This window comes from Numenius arquata, chromosome 3, assembly GCF_964106895.1.
Source record: "Numenius arquata chromosome 3, bNumArq3.hap1.1, whole genome shotgun sequence".
NCBI classification, from domain to species: domain Eukaryota; kingdom Metazoa; phylum Chordata; class Aves; order Charadriiformes; family Scolopacidae; genus Numenius; species Numenius arquata.
Window position 1 is genome coordinate 46,519,072 of NC_133578.1, and position 22,305 is coordinate 46,541,376.

The following is a 22,305-nucleotide window of genomic DNA, read 5'->3' on the forward strand; positions in this document are numbered from 1 at the left end:
TATGTCTGCAGTAGGGAATAGTGGTTTTCAGAGCACAGTGTGTTGCAATAGTACTTGCTAAAACACTTTTTGAACACTTTAAAACAAGTGTTTTAAAACACTTGCTAAAACAACTGCCATGTGTAGACAGTTGTTATTTTTCCTATGAGACAGAATAGAAACAGGTGTTGCTGCCAAAAAAATTAAAATACTTTTTCCTAATGTGTCTTAAACCTGTTCTACTTGTCTCCACTTTACTGAACTGACACTGAGAGCCACAAAAAACTTTCTGCATCCCTGGATAGCATTCCTCCTGCTTATTCTCATTTTTCAGTTCTTAGCTCTTCTTCACCTGTAAATAGCTAACCTATATTGAAAGAAGGTGTCTAACATTCAAATATATTACTACTTTAGGAATAATACAGTGCAGCAAAACTTACCATCACTGACAGTAGTAAACATCCTGTGGATTGTCTCTGTGGAAAGCGCTGAGGTACATGTCATTTACTAATTAGTCCATCTGGATGGACGTTAAGCTACAAGACTGAGATAGCTGGGAAAGTTTGCCTCTACCACCACTTGTTCTGCAGGAGGAAATACTGTCTGCCTTCTCTCATTACTTTTAGGAAGAAAGAGTGGTCAGACACTGGAAGAGGCTGCCCAGGGAGGTGGTTGAGTCACCATCCCTGAATGTGTTTAACAGTCGCTTAGATGTGGTGTTGGGGGATATGGTGTAGGGGAGAACTTTGTAAAGTAGGGTCAATGGTTGGACTTGATGATCACATGGGTCTTTTCCAACCTGAATGAGTCTATGATTCTAAGAAGCAGGCTTTCAGCCTCCAAAACTAGCAATGTCAACCTCCTATCCCAAGGACTAAAAAAAATACCAAAGGGCAGGCTGTATAAAAAATTTAAGTGGTGTGCTCTAAGTGACAGCACAGCCGTAGGTGGGTGTAGCTGGTTGCCGGCATACAGCTTCAAGCATGGTCACTGCATACTCCCAAACAAGCTCTGTCATCCAAATAGCAAAGCTGTTGGTAATTGGAGTGTGTCTCAAAGTGTGAAGGGTTATCATATAGCTTATGTCTTTTGCCCTAATGTATACTGCATCTGTAAGGGGGGATATTATTACACTGTTAAAAAAGAAATCAGATATTCCTGAAAGACTCTTTAATAAAAGGGGGGAAAAAAAATCTTTGTAATCAAGTGGCAAAAGTAAATCTGGTACTTACTCTATTTCAGACCCTGAAAACCAGTTGAAAGAGGGATAGGGTTTCTGTTTCATAAATTTATTAATAAAATAGTTATAATTTTGTAGCATATCCATTTGACTGTCCATGGACTGGATGTGGCTTTCTCTGAATTTGGTCTCAAATCTAACAGAATTCATGTATTTGTGGAGTTTATTACCCAGCATTTTGTTCTCTGTCTTCAGGGGCTGAAGATTTTGTTCTCTGTCTTCAGGGGCTGATGATAAATTTTTTTGACAGTCCCTTGCAGGAAGGACCAATAATCTTTTAATCTTTTTGTGTACTTCAGCCCCAAACATCATGCCCAACTTTGGAAGATGCAGTCAACATTGGTATCTAGAGGTCTCATTCTGCTGGCAAGAACTGGCGTGTGGCAAGAGCTTTGGCCTCTGGGTCACTGCTGCAACTTTCTTTCTTATCTAGGATAAAGAGTTCTGTAGCCTTCATTAATATTTTAACCTAGTTAGAGTGATGCAAGTGAAAAGGCAGACAAATTATTAATATTTTCACAGAATCTGGGTCTATTAGCAAATATCAAAAAGGCCTGAGGATCCAATACATGCTTTACTAGCAGGGAGACACACACCAATTACAGCAGGCTTTATATCATATATATGTGTATATATATATACCCTTAATGCACACCAAATATTTAAAAAGAGACGTTCAGTTTCTCAAGACTGTATCCCTCATATGTCAAGTATACGGCTAAGTGCTACACAGAACAATTTTAACAATACCATTCCCACACAATACCATTCCCACACTTATCAGGAAGTAACATGTGCCTTGTGTTACTTGAAGCCTGAAATGCTGAAAGCAAAAGTGGTCTGTCTTAAAAGAAAAAAACCAGCCTTTTTCTCTGCAGATGGCCCAAGCAAATGGTGTCTGTCAGCTTCTCGGTAACAGAAACCAGATGTAGAACAGTCATCCAATCCTCTAAGTCTGCCCCCAATTTATGCTGCAGAAATTGCATTAAAAGAAATTTCTGGAATTGTTTAAAAATGATGTCATTGCCATCCAAACACAGATTATAACTCTTTATTACTGTTATTCTTGTAAATGCAATCATTCTTGGGTGGCTGTGTGGATGCATCAGACATAATATAACACAGTAGAAACAGCTATTTTCCTGAAATACTTTAGCAGCTGTTACAAACAATGTCTTTTGAATGAAAGGATTAGGTCATGGAAAGAACTGAAACTGACTTTCTGGAACTTTCTAAGGCTTTAGGTCTTTGAAGAGAAGTTGAACCAGCTACTGGCAATGGCATGTAGCATTTACTTTGGGTAGGAATGGTAACAAAAAAGTTGTTACTAATTCTTGAAGTCCATTGGACAGTGTCAAGACTTCCCCTTAAAATATGTATAATAAAATTCTATCATAAATAAGGTTTAAAAAGAACAATTTTAATTTTAACAGACTGGACTTTCTGGGGAAGTGCTCTTTGAAAAAATGTTTGACCGACTCAACCAGCTCCATCAGAATGAAATCTCTGCTGCTCTGTGAACAGAAAGCTAAAGTCATGAAAACTGAAGATGTGACATATACAGCAGTTTAAAAAAAGCATCGGAAGCCAGTGAAGACAGGAAAATACCATCACCCCAGTGAAAGACATAGCAGACCAGAGCTCCTTCATTAACAGTCTGTAAATTCCCCATGGCCAAGGACCTGTAGCCTTAGGAAGAATCATAATCTGTCTAAGAGACAAATGTCTTTGATGAAGACAGAGAGGACTCCAAAATCAGCCCTAAAATGATTTGGTTGTGGTGGATAAGCAATTGTTGTGGGAAAGACTAACAAAAATAAAATTGCAGTAAAACATTAATTGCTATAGTTATACAGCTCATGAGCTTTATGGAGTCTTTCAAGATATCCCTTTGATCTCTTGAAAGTAGAGAACGTACATGACACAAAGACCTTTGGTTACATTTCTGCACAGGAAAGGTACTGATTGTGATTTTTAAGGCACTTACCGCTGTGTCTGCCTGGGAAGAATTTAATGTAACTAAGAACCAGTAGCTGTTGATTCTGCAACAAAAATACCTTAAAACCTGAGATTAAATAAGTTCACCTATAAAATCTTTTGATCTACCAGTCCCATTTTTTCATTGAAGAGGATACAGGGGAACAGTGTGGAATGCTTTATCACTTATGGGCAACATTTCACACTTTTAATACATTTGTGTGCAATTAAGTTTTGTATATAAGTTGAGTTTCATGACATCCTGAAATATTCAGTATCAACAAAAGGAACAGTACCTTTTTATTTATATCAGTACAATGAATTTCTTAAAATGTGGAAACAATCCACACATTGAAGCAGTCATATTATTCTTCAAGCGTGTGGTCGTTCTGATGCAAAACACAATGTACATTTTAAGGAAAGGAGAACAAACTTACAGGAACTTGGATTCAGTCTCGGCTGTTTCCATTGGGCTGGACATCACTGCTTCTCTGTGATAACTGTGTTTATAAAACCCCAGCCAGCCCCACTCCACTAATTTAGCATTTATACTTAGTTTGCATGTCTGTAATGAGAGTAAATGAATTAAGATATATTGAATTGCCCTCTAGAAACAGGATCTACTTAAAAGGTAAACAAAAAGTATAATCAATTTAACTTCTGTAGCATAAATGCTCCAATGCAGTTAGCCAGATATTGAATAGTAAAAAGACTTCCTCCTGCCAACCATTCTAAAGCTTCCTAATCACTATACCATGTCATAAGGTCAATAATAATGTCATATTCTCAGGTTTTGGGTATGTTTGAATATTTCCCATAGGCTGTATTGGAACCAGACCTATATAAACATGAACTAAATCCTCCTTTCCTTCTGTGTCTTTAGTGAATCTAGATACATTCTGTTTATTGTATGTTAGTGTTTTATAAATAGTGAATTTTAATGCCTTCTAGCTTTCTTTGGTCTAAATGCTCCAGGCTGACTGTCTCCAAGAGATTTGTATAGCTTGAACATGCATTGTGGGCTGGCATGGAAAGCACTTGGTGACCCACTAGACCCTGTGTTAAACTTCAGGTCTGACTGGACAACCGGAACAGTCTCCCAGTGCCTGAAAAAACTGCACATTTGTACAGCAGATAAAGGAATGCCATTGACCGCTTTGTTTTCCAGCATTTCTGAGGCAGAAGGTAGGAACTTCTTTCATCGCTGTAGTTTAAATTCGGATTACTTTTTTCACAAAGGGACACAGATGCTGCTTTAAGCAGTCTTAGCGGGCAGCGTTGTAGTGAGGCAGGATAAGAGATATAACTAACTTAATGTGACTTAAGGGAAAGTAATGAAAATTAAAATAATCTCCAAAGAGGGAGTGTCTAGCAGATTATGTCTGATGTTTATAGTTATAATACAGTTAATACAGACAGTATTAGATGGGTCCTGCCTCCAGCCAGGTGGAGGAGAAGAAAAACAGTTTATCAGACTGTGGATTTGATGGCCTGGCACATTAGAGCCACAAAAGTATAAAGCCCTGGTGGACACTGGTGCACACTGCACCCTATTGCCATGTAATCGTAAAGGAGCAGAATCCATCACTATCTCTGGAGTGATGGGGGGTGGTGGCTGTCTTAAGAACTGATTATATTGGAGGCTGAAGGGAGCCTAACTGGGAATAAACGGGAGAAGCACCCAATTGTGACTGGCCCAGATGCTCTGTGCATCCTTGGCATAGACCACATCATGAGAGGGTATTTTAAGGACCCGAAAGGGTATCAGTGTGGTTTTGGTATAGCAGCTGCAGAGACTGAGGGTGTTAGACAGCTATCTACCTTGCCCGATCTTTCAGATGACCCTTCTGCTGTAGGACTGCTGAGGGTTAAAGAACAGCAGGTGCCAATCACTACTACAACGGTGTATTGACAATATTGCACAAACTGAGACTCCCTGATTCCCATCCATAACCAAATTCATCAGACATTCATAGAGAGACAAGGAGTGATCAGCACAACTCACTTACTCGTTAACAGCCCTATTTGGCCAGTGTGAAAATCTGATGGAGGCTGGAGATTAACAGTAGGATATCGTGGCCTGAATGAAGTCACACCCCCACTGAGTGCTGCTGTGTCAGATGGGCTAGAACATCGATATGAACTGGGGTCAAAGGCAGCCAAGTGGTATGCCACAATTGACATAGGTAATGCATTTTTCTGTACTCCTTTACCAGCAGAGTGCAGATCCCAGTTTGCTTTCACTTGGAGAGGTGTCCAGTACACCTGGAACTGACTGCCCCAGGGGTGGAAACACAGCCCCACCATTTGCCATGGCCTGATCCAGACTTCACTGGGGAAGGGTGGAGCTCTGGAACACCTGCAATACATTGGTGACATCATTGTGTGGGGTAACACAGCAGAAGTAGTTTTTAAGAAAGGTAAGAAAATAATTAGAATTCTTTTGAAAGCAGTTTTTTTGCTGTAAAAAGAGATCAGGTCAGTGGAAGCAGAGCAACTGGCAGCACAGAGGTAAACCCATCTGGGCTGCTGAATTGTGGGAAGATATTGCTGACTGGCTAGGGAAACTAGTTGAAAAGGTAGATCATGTAGATGCCCACGTATCCATAAGTTGGGCCACTGAGGAACATCAAAACAATCAACAAGTGGATCAGGCTGCTAAAATTTTCCAAATAAGTTTGGACTGGGAACATAAGGGTGAACTATTTTTAGCTCGATGGGCCCATGACACTTCAGATCATCAAGGGGTACAACATATAGATGGGCTCATGATCAAGGGGTGGACTTAACTATGGATGCTATTGCACAGGTTATCCACGATTGTGAAACGTGCCGAAATCAAGCAAGCTAAATGGTTAAGACCTTTGTGGGATGATGGCTGAAATACAAGTATGGGGAAGTCCAGCAAATTTACTGTATCACACTCCCTCAAACCCACCAGGGTAAGCGCTGCATACTTACAATGGTGGAAGCAAGCACTGGATGGTTGGAAACCTATGCTGTGCCCCCTGACACCACCCAGAATACTATCCTGGGCCTTGAAAAGGAAGTCTTGTGGCAACATGGCACTCCAGAAAGAATTGAGTTGGACAATGGGACTCATTTTAAAAACTTGTAACTATTTGGGCCAAAGAACATGGCATTGAGTGGGTATATCATATCCCCTATCATGCACCAGCTTCTGGGAAAATTGAACAATACAATGGACTGTTAAAATCTACCCTGAAAACAATGGGTGGTGGAACTTTTAAATACTGGAAGAAGCATTTAGTGCAAGCTACCTGGTTAGTTAACACCAGGGGATCCATCAATCAAGCTGGTCCTCTGCAATTAGACCTTTTACATGCTTTAGAAGGGGATAAAGTCCCTGTGGTGCATGAAAGGAATGCTGTTTGGGCAACATTGAGAAATACTGAAAGGAAAACTGTTTGGGTTTTTCCTACTTTGGACAAAGGCAAACCCATTCATGTGGCTGATTTCACTCAAGGACCTGGATGTACTTGGTGGGTGATGCTGAAGAGTGGTGAAGTTCAGTGTGTACCTCAAGGAAATTTAACCCTGGGTGAGAATACTCAATTTTGAGCTGTATGGTGTTAAGCACTACATAGTACTAACAGCATTCAATATGTGTTTTACAGGATAACACAGTTGTGATGAAACCTGAGCTAGCTTCATCAAGTGGCATCCAGCAAATTCTCAAGGTGGACATGCTACCTCTTGGCACGAAGGTAATGTTATAAGGAGGTTTGGTGCCTCTTTCTTGTCAGCGCTGCTCGCTGTGCAACTTGTGCTTCCCAGGACATGTCATGAAGTTGCAATTGTACCGCTTCCTCACAGCCCAGCTCTGTTCGTTCTGGTTTTGGCCACAGCTGTCCGTGCACAGCCAGATGCAGCCAGATGTTCAACTCTTAATAAGAGTTGAACAGAATTCAGGAATCAGATTTGCTGCATAAATGTGTGCACTTGCACTCTGTCTATTTTTAACTGCTAAGCACTATTTTAGACAATAATTAGACACAAATAAGTGTTTGGGTTTCTATACTTCTGGAATACCTCAGTCAGTACCATATGTACTACTGACACAGAAAACTAGGAGAAGGTTTGCTTCCTATAAGAAATTGCAACCCCGTCCACACCTCCTCCACTCTCCCTTTTTTCCCATATTCTTGAAAGAAAGACCTTCAAGGTACAACTAAAATTAGGGCTTTTCTTATGATTAAAAGACATGTTAGCATAGCTTTCAATTTTAGGTTCTCCAGCAATTATCACTTACACTTTAGAGACTCTTTTCTCTAAAAGAAAAGACCCTTTTCTCAGGGCAAACAGAGATCTATCACAAAACCATAAACAAAGGTATTACTTGAGTGTTTCTCTAAACACACACATCAAGAACAATCTGATTAATTTAGAAGCTTAAATTAATCAGAAGAAATAAGTCAAGGATAAGAAAAGTATGGTGGGATAAGCTACATTATTAGTGTGTGTATATATATGTGGTGTTGTCGATACACCAGAGGGATGGGATGTCATTCAGAGGGACCTGGACAGGCTGGAGAGGCAGGCCCAGTTGAACCTCATGAGGTTCAACAAAAGCAAGTGCAGGATTCTGCACCTGGGAAGAAACAATCCTCAGTATAAATACAGACTGGGGGATGAGGTATTAGAAAGCAGCCCTGAGGAAAGGGACTTGGGGGTGCTGATGGACGAGAAGCTGGACATGTGCAGGCAATGTGCTCTCGCAGCCCAGAAGGCCAACCACATCCTGGGCTGCATCAAAAGAAGTGTTGCCAGCAGATCCAGAGAGGGGATTCTGCCACTTTACTCTGCTCTGGTGAGACCTCACCTGGAGTACTGTGTGCAGGTCTGGAGCCCTCAATATAGAAAGGACATGGACCTGATGGAGCGGGTCCAGAGGAGGGCCACCAAAATGATCAGGGGGCTGGAGCACCTCTCCTATGAGGACAGACTGAGGGAGCTGGGGTTGTTCAGCTTGGAGAAAAGGAGGCTCCGGGGAGACCTCATAGCGGCCTTCCAGTACCTGAGGGGGGCCTACAGGAAGGCTGGGGAGGGTCTGTTTATAAAGGCCTGCAGCGACAGGACGAGGGGCAATGGTTTTAAGCTGGAGAAGGGGAGATTTAGATTGGATATTAGGAAAAAGTTCTTTACCATGAGGGTGGTGGAACACTGGAACAGGTTGCCCCGGGAGGTGGTTGAGGCCCCTTCCCTTGAGATATTCAAGGTGAAGCTCGATGAGGCCCTGGGCAACCTGGTCTAGTTGGGGGTGTCCCTGCTGACTGCGGGGAGGTCGGACTAGATGACCTTTGGAGGTCCCTTCCGGCCTGGACCAATCTATGAATCTATTACTAAAGTATTAACCGCCATGTGTTTTACCTGCTGCGTGTTTTTTACCTTGACAAAATAGGCATTGACAATATGCCAATTAATACTTACAGCATATCAACATTATAAATGTAAAATACACAACAGGAAAAAGTAGGTCAAATTTGTGAGAACTGTAAAAAAAAAAAAACACCAACCTGAATTCAAAATTTAACTTGTTACAATCAGCATATTTCAAGACTAAACAAAACCCAGTGTCTATTATTAGGTTTTTGGTTCTGTGAATTGCCAGTTGCTTCCTGGGAGATGTTAAATACCAGGAGAATCCATAAACTGCAAAATCCAAGTATAAACTGAAGCTCACAATTTTAAGGAATTTGAGATGGCTACAATGAATTTCCTCAGGATTTTCCCAGTCTAGTTAACATATCCCATTTCTTAACCACTGTTTTGTGTCAGACTATACTGTCAGTATACTGTACCAAAGAACCCTTGCAGATATTGCAGTGTTTAGTACACAGGACACTTTTCTTAGGTAGTGGGCTTAGGTAAGCCTCCCCATGGCCCAACACCAAGGCAACTGAACATTTACTTATGTGGCGGTTCTTCCCCCCCCCAGCTCCTGCTCTGGCCATGGCCACCACGGCCATCACAACATCAGTTGTGATAAGTTGCACCTGGACTTTGGGGGATGGCTGGCAATGCAGCCAAAACACTGTCTGGAGTGGGGACCTAGATATTTTGTTCCCATGACAATATGGCTATAGGTCAATCATCTCACTCCATAAATAGTGGACGGCCCAGGAGCCCTTGGAGCTCTCCTGCACGGCAGCAGCTGTACAAAAGGATCTCCCCTTTTGTGAGGATGCTCACTTAAGGTTCTACTCCTCAAGGTTTCACTGAATTTCACTGAATTTTTTTTAGAGGTGGAAGGGACCATATAGATCATCTAGTCCAACTCCCCTGCTGAAGCAGGATTGCTTAGAGAATGCTACTCAGGACTGCATCCAGGCGGGTCTTGAAAATCTCCAAAGAAGGGGACTCCACAACCTCCCTGGGCAGCCTGTTCCAGGGCTCTGGCACCCTCACCGTGAAGAAATTCTTTCTCATATTCGAGTGGAACCTCCTGTGTTCCAACTTGTGCCCGTTGCCCCTTGTCCTGTCACTGGGAACCACTGAAAAGAGTCTGGCTCCCTCTTCCTTCAACCCACCCTTGAGATACTTATAAGCATTGATAAGGTCTCCCCTCAGCCTTCTCTTCTCCAGGCTAAAGAGTCCCAGCTCTCTTAGCCTTTCTTCATAAGGGAGATGCTCCAATCCCTTAATCATCTTTGTTGCCCTTCGCTGGACTCTTTCCAGTAGTTCCCTATCCCTCTTGAATTGGGGAGCCCAGAACTGGATGCAATACTCCAGTTGTGGCCTCACCAGTGCAGAGTAGAGGGGGAGAATGACTTCCCTCGACCTACTAGCCACACTCTTCCCTATGCAGCCCAGGATTCCATTGGCCTTCCTGGCCACAAGAGCACATTGCTTGCTCATTGTCATTTTGTGTCTACCAGGACCCCCAGATCTTTCTCTTCGGAGCTTGGCTCCAGCAGGTCCACGCCTAACCTGTATTGGTGCCTAACATTCTTCTTGCCCAGGTGTAGCACCTTACACTTTTCCCTGTTGAACCTCATGAGGTTCTTCCTTGCCCAGCTCTCCAGCCTGTCCAGGTCTCTCTGGATGGCAGCACAGCCCTCCGGGGTGTCAGCCACCCCTCCCAGTTTGGTATCATCAGCGAACTTGCTGAGGATACACTCGGTCCCCTCGTCCAGGTCACTGATGAATATATTGAACAGGACTGGACCAAGTATTGACCCCTGGGGGAGATTCCTTGCCACAACAGATTCTCGGTAAGCAACTAATAGCATGCTAAACCTTGAAATCTTAGCTAAGTAATATAAAGGGTTGATTGCGCATATATAATCCTTCAGACATAAACCATTGACCAAGTCTGGGACTAGGACTGGATCCAGCCGCACCCAGACTCCTCTCTGAGAAGGAGTTTAGAAAGCAAGGGGGTCCTTTCTGAACCTCGTGACTCAACGGGAGGGTCTCCCTGACAGCTTGTCTGACCCTCTCCTCTCTGCAGGAAATAACAGAGTGTACCTTGCCATCGAATTTCATAAAACAGTCGCATTTGTTATTAATTTTGTTAAATCACTGTTTCACCTTAATAAATATTTCACTACGTCTCTCTTACAAGTGAAGTTAATCCCTCTGCCCGCAACAAATTACTATATGAAGGGGACCAATTGGATCCATCAGACATCAGAAACAGATTAGCCTTTATAAATGAAAAGACAAAAAACAAAAGCTGTCCTTACTGTCATTGTAACTTTTAAGAGTATAAAGATGTCAGAGAAATCTAATTAAGACCACAAGTAGAAACAAATCTTGTCTCTGAAACCATGACAATTAACTGTGGAAAGAATTGTTATAGTAAATACTGACATTGTAAATTATCACAGAGCACATTCTCTGACAGACATTTTAGCTTTCTTAAATCAGATAGAAGTAGGAGAGGTGAGGTGCTAAAGAAAAGGAGATACCAGAATGTAAAACTGAGGGAAATCTGTTATTTTTTCACAAATAATTTTTTTTCCTCCTATTAACTACGCTGCTACTGCCTACAGTGAAGGAAAAAAAAAAAAAAAAAAGAAGGAAATCCGATAAAGAAATTCTCAGGGTAAGGACAGTTCATCAGAAATCAAACCTGTCCAAGTCAACTGAACTGCACTGAATTCAATAGAGCAGCACCAAATTACACCACCAGAGCATAAATTATCTCCTGTTTTTTATAACTTAGATGATAGATATAAATTATTAGGTTTTAAACAGTTCCTCTGCTGGCTTGGTCTTGCTAGCATAAACCAGTTATTGCATAAAAAAATTAGTTTCCTCTCAGGTTCTGACAGCTTCTTCCTTCCGTTGTCAAAGAGAAGACTTACTAAATTCAAGAACTCAGCGTCACTGTCAAAGTCCAGTCCCTACAAACCTTCCATGAATAGATTCTTGTCATTTTTGTATAATACATGTAACAACTACCAGCAACAGGAAGATGAAATTCACTCATTCTAATTCATTGTGTGACAGAGTTCTCTGATTTAATTTAACAACGAGAAAATTGTGAATAATTCGCTGACAGGATTGCTGTAGTATAGCACAAACCAAGTACATGAAACTTTCCAGATGTATAGAAGCTGCAGGTTTATTTGGCAGGGAAACAGTTGTGGTGGATCTCAAAGTATGTACATGTTGGCATAAAGCTGGAGAACGACATCAGCAGAACAGATTTCTTTCCACATCCATGAGATTTTCTCCTTTGGCATTATAGCAACAATCCTCCTACATCTTAGTAAACAAAATAAAACTATTTCCAGTATTTTCTTATTCTTGTGAAAGCTCTTTACAAAAGTAACATCACCATCAAAAGTGACATCACCAAGGACAGGCAACTGCTGGAGAGGGTACAGCAGAGGGCTACAAAGATGATGAGGGGCCTGGAGCATCTCTCTTATGAGGAAAGGCTGAGGGATTTGGGTCTTTTTAGTCTGGAGAAGAGAAGGCTGAGGGAGGATCTGATCAATGCTTATAAATACTTCAAGGGAGGGTGTCAAGAGGACGGGGCCGGTCTTTTTCAGTGGTGCCCAGTGACAGGACAAGAGGAAATGGGCACAAACGCGAAATATAAGAAGTTCCACCTAAACATGAGGAGGAACTTCTTTACTTTGAGGGTGGCAGAGCCCTGGAAGAGGCTGCCCAGAGAGGTGGTGGAGTCTCCTTCTCTGGAGACATTCAAAACCTGCCTGGACACGTTCCTGTGCAACCTGCTCTGGGTGGACCTGCTCTGGCAGGGGCTAGATGATCTCCAGAGGTCCCTTCCAACCCCATGTGATTCTGTGATCTGGTAATATTCCTTCAGTCTGAATGTGTGGTTTACACTTAAAAAACAAGGGAAGTTATGTCAAAGATGATGTTGAACTTCCATGCTGAAGTATTTTAGGACCTTATTTGGCAAAACATTCAGCCTGGCAATAAATTCATCCTCAACTCGAAGTGTTCCTTAACTCATTAAAATCAGTGGACTTCCTAAACATATGCTTGAACTGGGCTAGAAAACATTGTGTTGAAGTCCTTTGAAAAAGCAATACCCTACAGATCTAAATCACAACATGAAGTAAGCTTTTGTGGTCATCTCTTATTAAAATATTGGCAACTGTAGCAACATATACTATACTTGAGACAATCACTCATTCGCCCCCTAAAGGGCCTATTTTTTATCTGCCCTTACTATCTTCTGTGCTGTGGTAGTATTTAAGGGCCCATCTGATGCCAACAGTAATTTCTCTCATGGAAACTTAAGAGGTTTTCACCCACTGAGGCCTTAACTTTAAAGAGTCAGATCATGAACTTGCAAATGAGGGAAAAGTTCAAAGACTTGGAAAGGAAGCTCACTCACAGAAACTGTCCTGAAGGCACTCTGATATGATAGAGTAAGTTCAAAACCCCTCCCAGAGACAGAGAGACTGTAAGGCAGACAGGAAAGGGTCACTGTAATGACTCTTGTTCTCTAAGAATCCAAAAATCAATACAGAAATTGCCTTTAACAGCATCAGTTACAGATGCAGGACACTTTGCATTCTTATCCTCTGGCTGATTTAAGCACTGAAGCTGTAGCTAAATTTTTGGACGATGCTACCACCTCTGCCTGGAGGGCTGGATCTCAGATGCCTACATTACATGAAGAAGGCCAAAAAAATAGAATTCTGAGAATTATTTCTGGAAAGACTTGGAGACAGCATGGCTCCATGGTATAGATGTAGTGAACCATAGTGCTCTTCCTTATCTCCACTTCTTTAAAGGTAAACACTTCAACTTCCTAAATATGGGTTGCCTACTTACTTACAAAGAAGCATCTCCATACTAGAATGAAGCAAAGAATGTGTTGCATGTCCCATGTCTCCTACTCCTACATTACTGAACACATCTCTCCTGTCCAAAATGCCATCCTGAATCTCTGACTCTGTCAATGGAAATGACCTCTAGGGAGACAAGGTCAGTACCACCTCCTGAAAAACGAGCACTTCACAAAGTCCCAGCCCCTGAGAAGAAGCTCTGCCTCAGAGCAGTGGAAAAACCTTTGGTAACCAGCAAGGTTCAGCACACTAGCCTGGACCCGAGGCAGGTGCTCTGTGACTTTTTGTCTACCAAAAATGCCCTGAGGATTAATTTTGTTCTAGAAGAACTAAGTGCCCTCCATTCTGTTAATATTCAGTCTTGTGCTGAAGCCATCCAGGCCCACAAACACCACAGATCAAATAGCTACCACTGCGGGGTAAGAAGCCAAGCCAAATCAAAACAAAACCCCATGCCAATGGCACACCGATGTCTGTGTCTTCATGAGAAACGCCAGCACCTTCTGGAAATTCAAGTGTCATGAATGGAATTTGGGATTTATTTTCAGCTTCCAAAACAAATGTCACAATATGAGATCTATGAAGAGGGTTCCCATGCCACCAGGTAGACCACCTGTCCGATCCGAATTACTGAAAGCTTCACGGAGCTGTACTGTTTAGCTGGCATAAACTGGCATAACTACCAAATTCAAATGAACTAAGCTAATTTATGCCAGCTGAGAGCTGGCCACTGTAAATTAACAAATATTTATGAGCTGCTTAGAAGTCTAACACCCATGTACAAGTTATTCCATACTATTTCACAAAATTAGAGATAATTTCTTGACTTGCTAGTTTGCTTCTATGTTCTTTGAGCAGTAATAAATTCACCAAAGTGATAGTGGCAGGTAAAATTTTTCTAGCAATTACTAACATTGCCAGATACTTTGAGTGAAACAAAGGCTAAAGTTGTTCCTGGGTTTTGCTGCAAATTATACAAGTGACAGCACTGGATTAGACAGGCTTTAAGATCTGAGTGTGATTTAACTTTTGCTTGTATAACATCAGACATTTTTTTCCTGCCTGTATTCATTTTTGGAAAAGACTCCTGGAATTTGACTGATCACATATAGTATCCCATAGAGTCCATTGCTCGGAGATTCAGTTTGGCATCTTCCACAGTTATATGACATGACTAAACCATACAAGTTCATAGAACACACTCTTTAAATCGGTTAAGTGTAAGAAATATCTACTCATCAACCAAGCTCATTAACATGGTACAAAAAGTGAGGAAGTCCAACATTCCTTTAGTGAACTATAATAAATTGTGCTTCAGATTGTCATCTATAGTACATCATGAAATAAGAGATTAATTATCAATTAACTATGAATTGAACATGTGTCCTCCCACCCGAGGAAAGGAGAGCCAAACATTTATGGCACTAACTCAGACATTCATACAATTTGTTTCCTTGATTATTCACTGAGACATGCACATGAATAAAGATGTCCCCGAGTAAATATCTACAAATTAGAAGGCTAGAATTTAGATTTAAGCCTCTATCAGAGAAGGCAAATGCACAAGAAATCCTTCACACATTTAATCGCCACATATTGCACCCAGCTGTACAGTACAAAGATTCTTGTTTCACAGCTGAAGGACCGAAGCACGGAGATATACCTGCCCATGTTCTCCCACATCCCATGTCACCCATGATTCTCCAGCCTCGGGGCAGATCTCTGGGAGGTAGTCCTAAATAGTTGCTTAACCCTAAGCAAGAACTGAAACACATTCAGGAGACCTAGCAATAGGACCAAGCTGGTTTGCATGTCCCAAGAGCATTCAGAATTCTCAAAAGCTGTCATGCCTAGCCCGAAGGAGAAAAGGGAGGTGAAAGAGGTGGGGAAAGTATCCCCATCTGTCTCCCCCATATATTATTTTGTGATTATTAATAAATTCTGAGAGATGGTGTCTGAGGTATGGGCAGGACAGCAGTGCTGCATAAACGCCCCAACGTAACCATCTGACCAGTGATGCTATCGTATCATAGTTGATACCACACAGGACAGGAAAATTATGGTCCTGATCCCTCTCCCAGAGGTGATAAACATCATCACAGTGGGTACATAGAGCGTGTAATAATTTACATAATACAGCCATGAGAATAAACGAAGCAACATTGTGACCAGTGACTATTTAACTAATATAATAAATGCACATAACAAATTTGTTTTAAGACACTCTGGTCAGATCTGTTACCACAGATCCCCACATTTGGCACCAAAAAGGCCTGTCGTGGTTCAGCCTCAGAGGACAACAAAGAACTCCACAGTTGCTCTTTCAGCGCCCCACCACCACGGGGAGAATCGGAAAAAACCCACAGAACTCAAGGGTTGAGACAAAGGCAGTTTAACAGAACAGCAAAGGGAGCAGGAAAAGAACACCACCACCACTGAGAAAGGGATGTACAAACATGACTATGATACCACTGCTCACCAGCTAGAGCCAGGCACCCCAGCCCGCTCCCGAGTGGCAACTTATTGCCCTTACGGCCAGCTCCTGGCTATAGACTGGGCATGGCATCATATGCAACGGAATACCTGTGTCCCTCACCAGAGCCTGGGGAATATCAACCCTATCCCTGCCAGCACCAGGACAGGGGCAATGAAAGCAGATCCCAGAGACAGTAAGAACAAGAAACGCTTTTCTCTCCTGGCACCTTCAGTGTGGAAGCAATCTCCAGACTTTTGCTGGTTTTGAGCCTGGCCCTGGGGAGAGTGAAAAAAGATGATTTTGAGGATGAAGACACCAGAAAAGCTCAAAAAGCCAAGGTTGGTTGGGCAATGCTGCAGTTCCCAGAGACAGTGCAAACAAGCACCACTTTCCCTTCCTGGCACACTGGGTGTGGGAGCAATCTCCAGAGGTCTGAGATTTTTGAGCTCAGTTCCGAAGCGAGTGAAAAACAGTGGTTTTGAGGATGAAGGCACCAGGAAAGAAAAAAACGGCAAGGTTTGTAGTGCAATGAAAGCAGTTCCCAGAGACAGTGAGATCAAGCACACTGTTCCCTTTGTGGCACCTTGGGTGTGGAAGCAAGCTCCAGATGTTTGATATTTTTTAACCAGGCCTTGGGGAGAGTGAAAAAAGCCACCAGGAACACACAAAAAGTGAACTCCAGCAAGAGTTCTCTTTTCTTCTGTTTGCCAGCTCCCTTATCTCCTTTGAGAAAAATCTCATTTTTTTTTTTAAATTCACACATCAATGTTTTGACTTATTGTAAGTTTCCTGCAAACTCAGGAACCAAACCATTTGGAGTTCACCAGGGGCATGCAATTACATTTGCCTTCTCCCCAGTCATCTGAGAATGCTTTTTCATGCGCTTCTTGATAGGCTGTGCAAATCTAGCACCTTCAGATGCCTTCTGGTCAGCCCACAGGGCTTCCATGTGTCTTTCCTCGTACCTAAAGGCCCCTCGAGTGCCATTGGTGGACCCCCAGGGTACCCGAGTGCCTATACATAAACCTCATCCAAAGCCTACACCCACACCCAGTGCTCCGCAGGTGCCTTTTGGTGCACACCAGCAGTGTCCAAGAGCCATCTGAAGTTCAGTGGGTCATCTGTTAATCTTTGCATTCCCTCTGTTGCTGTGCATCAAACTGCAGGGACTGGTAATGGCTACTTTTAGTTTTTGCTGTTTAACTTTCTTTGGTTTTGCCTGAGAGTGCTACGATACTGCCTTGACTCCACGGTCACTGGCCTTAGCCCTATTTGGGCCTTGCACCACTCTCGTCCCAGTCTGAGCAACAGAGACGTTGATTGTATTGTAAGAGAATAGTTTATATATGTTTAAATAAAACCATTATTTTTAGAGTAGATCAATCTTCTGATACCCAAAAACTCTTAAAATGATATTTACAAAACCAAGCAGTGTCCAACAAGGGGCTCAACAATTTCATAAAAAAAAAAAAAAAAAAACACACACTTAGGAACTCCTGTGGTTCAGAAAAAGCAGATTTTATTTTAAACACCAGCACATACGTACAACATTTTCAAAATATACATATTTGAAAACAAAAGACTGCACTTCATTAACCAACTTGCTGTGGTTTATCAATTGTTACAGCTGTATTTGCAACCAGGTGGAGTTACTGCATCATAGCCTTCCTATGAGTTGGATGCTCTTAGGTTTCATTGGGATAATTGTGCAATATGCTATAACGGCTAATAGCTCATGAAAAAAACCCACACAACTTGTCAGTTTAATACTACTGTCACCTGGAGGCTTCAGCTACCTGACTAAGTATTTTAAATAGAGAAATGTTATTTCAAACAAGTGTGGCAAATCATGAACTTCATGGAAACATTTTATGCACATAATCTACAAATCTGAATGGTTGTATACTTTTCTGAATGAAGTTTTCCAAATCAGAACGAATCCCAACAGAAGCAACATTGCAGCATTTTGGTAAGGGAGGAAGCCAACTTTTCCTAAACCCTTTCCCTTTTATTTAGATACAGAACAAAGATTAAAATAATCAGAAATTGCTCATGTTTAAAAATACCATTGCATTAACATTTCTTTTCTTGCGTTTCACCACAGTTTAACAAGTGTCAGAATGTGCTACACATAAATATCCTAACCCATCCACCATTTCTTAATTCACTACAGAGATGTTTTCTACATAAATCTTCTTAAAATATAATTTAAATGTAACTTTTTTATAGAAAAAACAGAACACACTGTGGGAAGATTCAGCTTGCAGGTAATTTTCAATGTGCTAGAGCTCTTAAGGAAGCTGTTCAAATCATGGCAAAAATAACTGTTTTCTCATTGTGGGGATGGGTGTGTCAAACAAAATGTGCAAACAGCTTAAGAATAAATGGTGATCACTTCACGTCCACTGCCTCGGACCAGGAGAACTCTATCTAGACCTTCCGTGAGAACTTCCAAAAACTCCATGTCTGAAATATCATTAAGTCAAGGAATTTATTCAGAAAAGAAATAAAATAGCCACTAATCTCTCAAAAGGTCTGACATACAATGCAAAAAAAGCAAGTTAAACAATTTCATCAAGGAGTTTTCTTGTGTCACTCTTTGCCGTCCCATTATGAAATCCACCCGCTCGCTCAAGGGGAAGGGTGGACTAATTTGTGAGAAATTTCTAGTTCTGCCCTACTCACCTACAGAAAAACTAAAAATAGAGATGTTAAAATAAGTTCAAAATTCAGGAGTGCTTTACATCAATTCAATAAAAAACCCACCTCTATCAACATTTCTTAAAACTTTGTCTGTGGAATCAAAAGTCGTTTTCTTAAAGGCAAACTTATGCTTAATATGGTTACAAATGATTATCCTAACAAGTAGACAGTGGCACAATCAGAAAAAAAATCAAACTCCCTATTTCAAGAAATATGGAAGCAATACAGTAGAGGATACAGTTTTCATCCCCTTTTCTGTTTTTAGGAGGTCCAGGCATATTCAGGAGAACTAGCTGAGCATGCTGTGATTTATTAAGCACCACTCCGTTGAGCTTCACAGCGGTGTGCATTCTTCTCACGTTTGACTGGTTCCTAGCATGCAAGCAAACATTTTTAAGTATTGTCACAATACTTATGTATTTGAATTTATAGGTTTAATCTATAGGTAGGTAGAATAAGCTATTTTCATGGACACCAGTATTTGTACACATTCAAAATAAAAGTTTGAGAAAATGTGATTTTTCTCCCTTTGAAAAGAACATTTAACTCTGAAATTAAAGCAATTCTAAAGAGATTGCCAACAATGCACAAATATTCCAATTGTCAGTTATTTTTCACAAAGATGAAGCAAAAATTTAGTTTCAGTAGAATTTAAGTTTAGTCAAAAAGGCTGAGAATCCAGTGTATTGAATTATATAAAAAAAACGGATTTGTATAAGAAATTCCAAAGAAAGGAATTACAGGACTGCAGTGGAAAGATTACAGTATTTATGTTGTACAGTACAAGATTTCCCTCATGCTCCTTTAGAAACATTACAAGATTACTATAAGCCTGGTGAAGAAAGTTAGGAAACAGCATAGAATTTATCAAAAAATTATTAGTTTCTCATGTCATAAGAGTAAGGCAGCAAGCAATGAACTGAAATTGAGTCTCTCCCCTTACATTATTAAAATTAACTACTGCTTTGCTTGTTATGTCCACAAATATAACTGTTGTAAATTTGTGCACGAGAGGAAGAAACTGCTAGGACTTCAGAGGTTTCCTTATTTCAGGATCTACCTTGGGTGATTTAGTTGTTTTTCAGAACAGAACAAAAGAATAGCTTTCTTATAGTTCCTGAGAAACTGCCATCTGTGTAAAACTAGCCAAGACTGGAAACGAGTAATACCCTACGTTGTATGACTCTACCTAATCCCTTTTATCCAAAAGGCCTGCTGCCCCAAAGTAGATTCTTTACAAGTGAAGTGAGTCACTTCAAAGGGAATCTTGGAAATACTGGGTGACAGCACATCTCAAGAATGGAGATACTGGCATGCTGATGTGAGACACTTGTATCGCTCCATCCCATGCATTGTTCTTAGCACTGCAACTAGGTCTCACGGTAAAAGCACGACTGTATCCTGCTCATCTGGGCTCACATACTGTCCCGTGGCAGAGGGAGGACTGGCAGGTTAGTAGCAGCAGGGCAGAAGGCATCTTCTGAAGTGCTTGATCAATCTGGCATCTTTTGAATTCCACTAACAGCAATCAAAATTACAGCACAAACCGCAGCACTGTATCAGCTCAAATAAACAATAGAAATTAATGAGACCTCTTTTCCCAAAAGAAAAACACTTAGGAGGCCAAAATTTACAAAAGGAAACACACAACTTTGTAGCACCAGAGGTCATTTCACGGGGACTACACCAACACACTCCTAGAATCTTCTAGCAACATGAGGCTGCCCTCAGATGACAAACAAATGAGGAGTTGAGAACAGCAGCCAGATAGAGGTTCATTCAAACACAGGGGACCAAGAAAGATGGAGAATGCTGGGAGCATACGTACTTGCGTTCTACTAAGTTCCCATTTTTTACTATGAAGGGAAAAACCATTAACGGGATACTATTACAAGTAGCATATTTCATGTTGTATTTTCATCCATGATTTTGCAGGGACAATTAGAAAAAAAAAAAAAAAAAAGGCATTTTGCCTGAAGTTTAGTGGCCAGTGCAGACCAGCCCTATCAATTCAAATTGATTCTCTTCTCCCCCACCCCCAAGATATTTTCAAGACTGAGTTTATCAGTCCCTCCTGGGGGATTTTCTGTCACAGCAGCCATCTGTCCTAAGAACCAACTGTAAAAAAAAAAAAAAATCATATATGGAACAACAGAATACTTGAAGGTCAGTTTTTCAGAAGCAGAACAACAGCTTGAGAAGACCCAAGAACAGCTATGAAGAGAGAGGCAATAGCGTATCACTCAAAAAGTGTATAAACACTGAAGTAGAAACATTGTTAAACCAAGGACAAAATGCAAGGGCAATATGGAGGGTGTGTGTTTGTGGTGGAGTGGGCAAGAATTCAGCACTGAAAAGTTCGATTTCACCTTCAAGCACCGGTAGAACTGAAATCATACATGGCACACAAAGTAAGCTTTCTAAGTTTTCGTAAGAAGCTCAACTTGTTAAACAGACATAATGAAGACAATAGTGGGCACTGAAAAAAAGCAAACCAGTGTCCCATTTTTATATGTTGTCATACTCAATGTATATCTGAACTTACATTATTTCTACACGTGCATGGGTTGGTAGAAAGGAGACAAGAACTGGCATTTGATAAAATGTGCAAGTTCCCTTTGTGAACAAATTCATCCTTATTGCTCAATTAGTTATATCACAATGGGGGCTATTTTTCCAGAACAAAAAATATATTCATTTTTTAATGCAGTTAATTAGAAAACTCAATATTACACTGGTGCAGAGGAGTACTGCCAAGTTTTACATTCTTACAGAAACTAAAATGCATGTTCTGTGACTTACCTTGAATGGAAAGTTGATAATATTTAGAAGAATACATTAACAAGTCACAATGAAGAATATTTTTCACTGATAAATGCTAAATCACAGTATATAAAACAAGGTACAAAAGAATACATGCACTACAAATCATGATTTAGGAAACACACATACAATGTACAAGACCACAAGAACCAGGGAACACAGCTTATGTTGCTTAAGCAAAATGAAATTGAGACTTACAGATTTCCCCACTCTCTACATGGAAGGGAAGCAAATGTACAGAAAAAAAATATTTATGCCATCAAGTACATTTTAAATTCAACGATGTTAACATATTCTACAGGCACTATGTTTGAACTGTAATTTCCACCGACCAACCACATATAGTAGTTTTAAAATAATAATACCTGAAGGCTGTGTCTTGCACAATTCTAAAGAAGTAATAGGAAATATTTTTAAGATACAAAAAAACCCCCAAAAAACAACAAACCTCTAATTCTTAGAGTATAATACAGACTGGAGCAAAACCCGTGCTTTAGAGCGTGAGCAAGATGATGTTTGGAATTTGCAGAAGGCAAACTGTTTCTGAAGAGCTCAGAGCAAATCCACAAAACAACCTAGGATTTTAAGGTACCAATTTTAATTGTACTGCCTTCTAACTCTACTGTCTACAAGTCCTAGACTTAAAATATGTTCCCTTTAGATATTAAAATTTCCCTTTACATCCACAGTTTTGCTTTGGGCATGTGCAGAAAATAGTCTATGCCATGCTTATAATTGCGTTCCTCCAGAACTCAGAGGAGATACATGTGTGTGCTTGAAGCACAGCGTGAGGACATTAAGGAATA

The 22,305-nt window shown here is 40.9% G+C and overlaps 1 protein-coding gene across 3 annotated transcripts in view; it reads right to left on the reverse strand.

The window, feature by feature from the left end:
* Positions 1-17,472: 17,472 nt before the first annotated feature.
* The window catches only part of LOC141463548 (solute carrier family 12 member 7-like), a 66,555-nt gene continuing 61,722 nt past the window's right edge, over positions 17,473-22,305 (reverse strand). For 2 of the 3 annotated variants that reach the window (XM_074146025.1, XM_074146024.1), the window contains exons 24-26: positions 21,698-21,712; positions 18,915-19,048; positions 17,479-18,439 (exon numbers count right to left, since the gene is read on the reverse strand). In XM_074146025.1, coding sequence (XP_074002126.1) covers positions 18,348-18,439; positions 18,915-19,048; positions 21,698-21,712 — 241 coding nt within the window. In that variant the 3' untranslated portion in view covers positions 17,479-18,347. Of the gene's footprint in view, positions 18,440-18,914; positions 19,049-21,697; positions 21,713-22,305 lie in introns of all 3 variants that reach the window. The other variant, XM_074146026.1, reaches the window with a different exon arrangement.